General features: G+C 50.0%; 1 protein-coding gene across 1 annotated transcript in view; it reads right to left on the bottom strand.

Moving 5' to 3' along the window:
• Positions 1-786: 786 nt before the first annotated feature.
• The window catches only part of arhgef38 (Rho guanine nucleotide exchange factor (GEF) 38), a gene marked incomplete at both ends in the record, with an annotated part of 10,488 nt that continues 9,811 nt past the window's right edge, over positions 787-1,463 (bottom strand). The window contains one exon of the mRNA XM_084463133.1: positions 787-969. Within this exon, the coding sequence (XP_084319259.1) occupies positions 787-969 (183 nt within the window). The remainder of the gene's footprint in view (positions 970-1,463) is intronic.

Raw genomic sequence — 1,463 nt, 5'->3', positions numbered from 1 at the left:
TCTTTCTTTCTTTCTTTCTTTCTTTCTTTCTTTCTTTCTTTCTTTCTTTCTTTCTTTCTTTCTTTCTTTCTTTCTTTCTTTCTTTCTTCCTTCCTTCCTTTCCTCCTTCCTTCCCTCTGTCCCCTCCTCTGGGGAATCTGATTGCACAGGAGCGCACGTTTTCAACCAATCGTATCAGGTCGCCTCGAGGGAGGGAGGGAGGGAGGGAGGGAGGGAGGGAGGGAGGGAGGGAGGGAGGGAAGGAAAGAAGGAAGGAAGGAAGGAAGGATGACCACCTTTATCTGGTGCTCATCTTCCTGCCTCTCCTTCCTGAGTAGAGGGCGTTAGAAGGTCAGTCTCCCGCCTCTCCATTCCAAACCACATGAGGGCGCCGGTGGTCTTCTGGCCCAGGTCTCCTCCATCCCATCCTCCCAGGATCAGAGACGACCTCATGAAAGGCTGCATCTTCAGGCTAGTCAAACACGCCCACGGCTTCATCAGCGTGGTCTCCGTCCAGCGCAAGACATCAGGTGGAGGATCTCCTCCCCCTTCATCGGTCCTGCAAACATCGGACATCTTGTCCAGAGCTTCTCTACATCTCCTGTCCTTTAAACGTAGGACATCTTGTCCTTAGGTCTTCTCTACATTTCCTGTCCTTTGAACATAGAACATCTTGTCCAGAGGTCTTCTCTGTATCCTTTCCCTCGAGCGCAGGACAACGTCCAGGTCTTCCACGTGTCCCTGCCGTCGTCTGTCAGGCGTCGGACATCTTGCCGGGGTGGTCGGCTGGTACGTAGCCCCCTGTCCTCAGGCGTAGGACATCTTGCCGAGGTAGTTGGCGGGGACGTAGCCCTTGAGGCCGTTGGCCTCGGCCAGCCACCAGTCCTTGTTGCCCCCCAGGTCGCTGAACTGCAGGATGCGGACGTGCTGGTACTCCTGCAGGGTCAGCTCCTGCTCACAGCGCGCCTGGAACGCGTACACCGCGTAGAACTAGGAGGAGAGAGGGGGACAGGATGCACGAAGCAAATCAATCAACAAACCAATTAATCAATCAATTAATTAATCAGTCAGTCAGTCAATCAATCAGTCAATCTATACATACATACATCTATGCATTAATCATTTCAGATGTATCACATTTTAAGAAAGAACATGGTGGAGCAAGCTTCACCCACTGAGATCTGTTAACTTAATGTATTCATATTCCACCACCAGATAGCACTGTTGATCCATTTTTCATTTATACCTGCTGCTGCTGTCACAAGAATATGAATTTATGCGCACACACACACACACACAAACACAGTCACCCTCTCGTCAATAAACCTTTAAACACCAACAACAACCTCGTAATGTGATGAAGGTCAGAACACCCTGATCGCACCAAAACAAAAATATCAGCGAGGCGTTAAGCAGTCTGGGATGAGCGTCGGCGTCCTATAACTATTCATATAATCACTCATATAATCTCTGTCAAACGGGGG

The sequence above is a fragment of the Borostomias antarcticus genome (assembly GCF_949987555.1).
Source record: "Borostomias antarcticus genome assembly, contig: scaffold_275, whole genome shotgun sequence".
NCBI classification, from domain to species: Eukaryota; Metazoa; Chordata; class Actinopteri; order Stomiiformes; family Stomiidae; genus Borostomias; species Borostomias antarcticus.
Note: the sequence above shows the minus strand (reverse complement) of the source record. Positions and strands in the feature narration are given on the sequence as shown.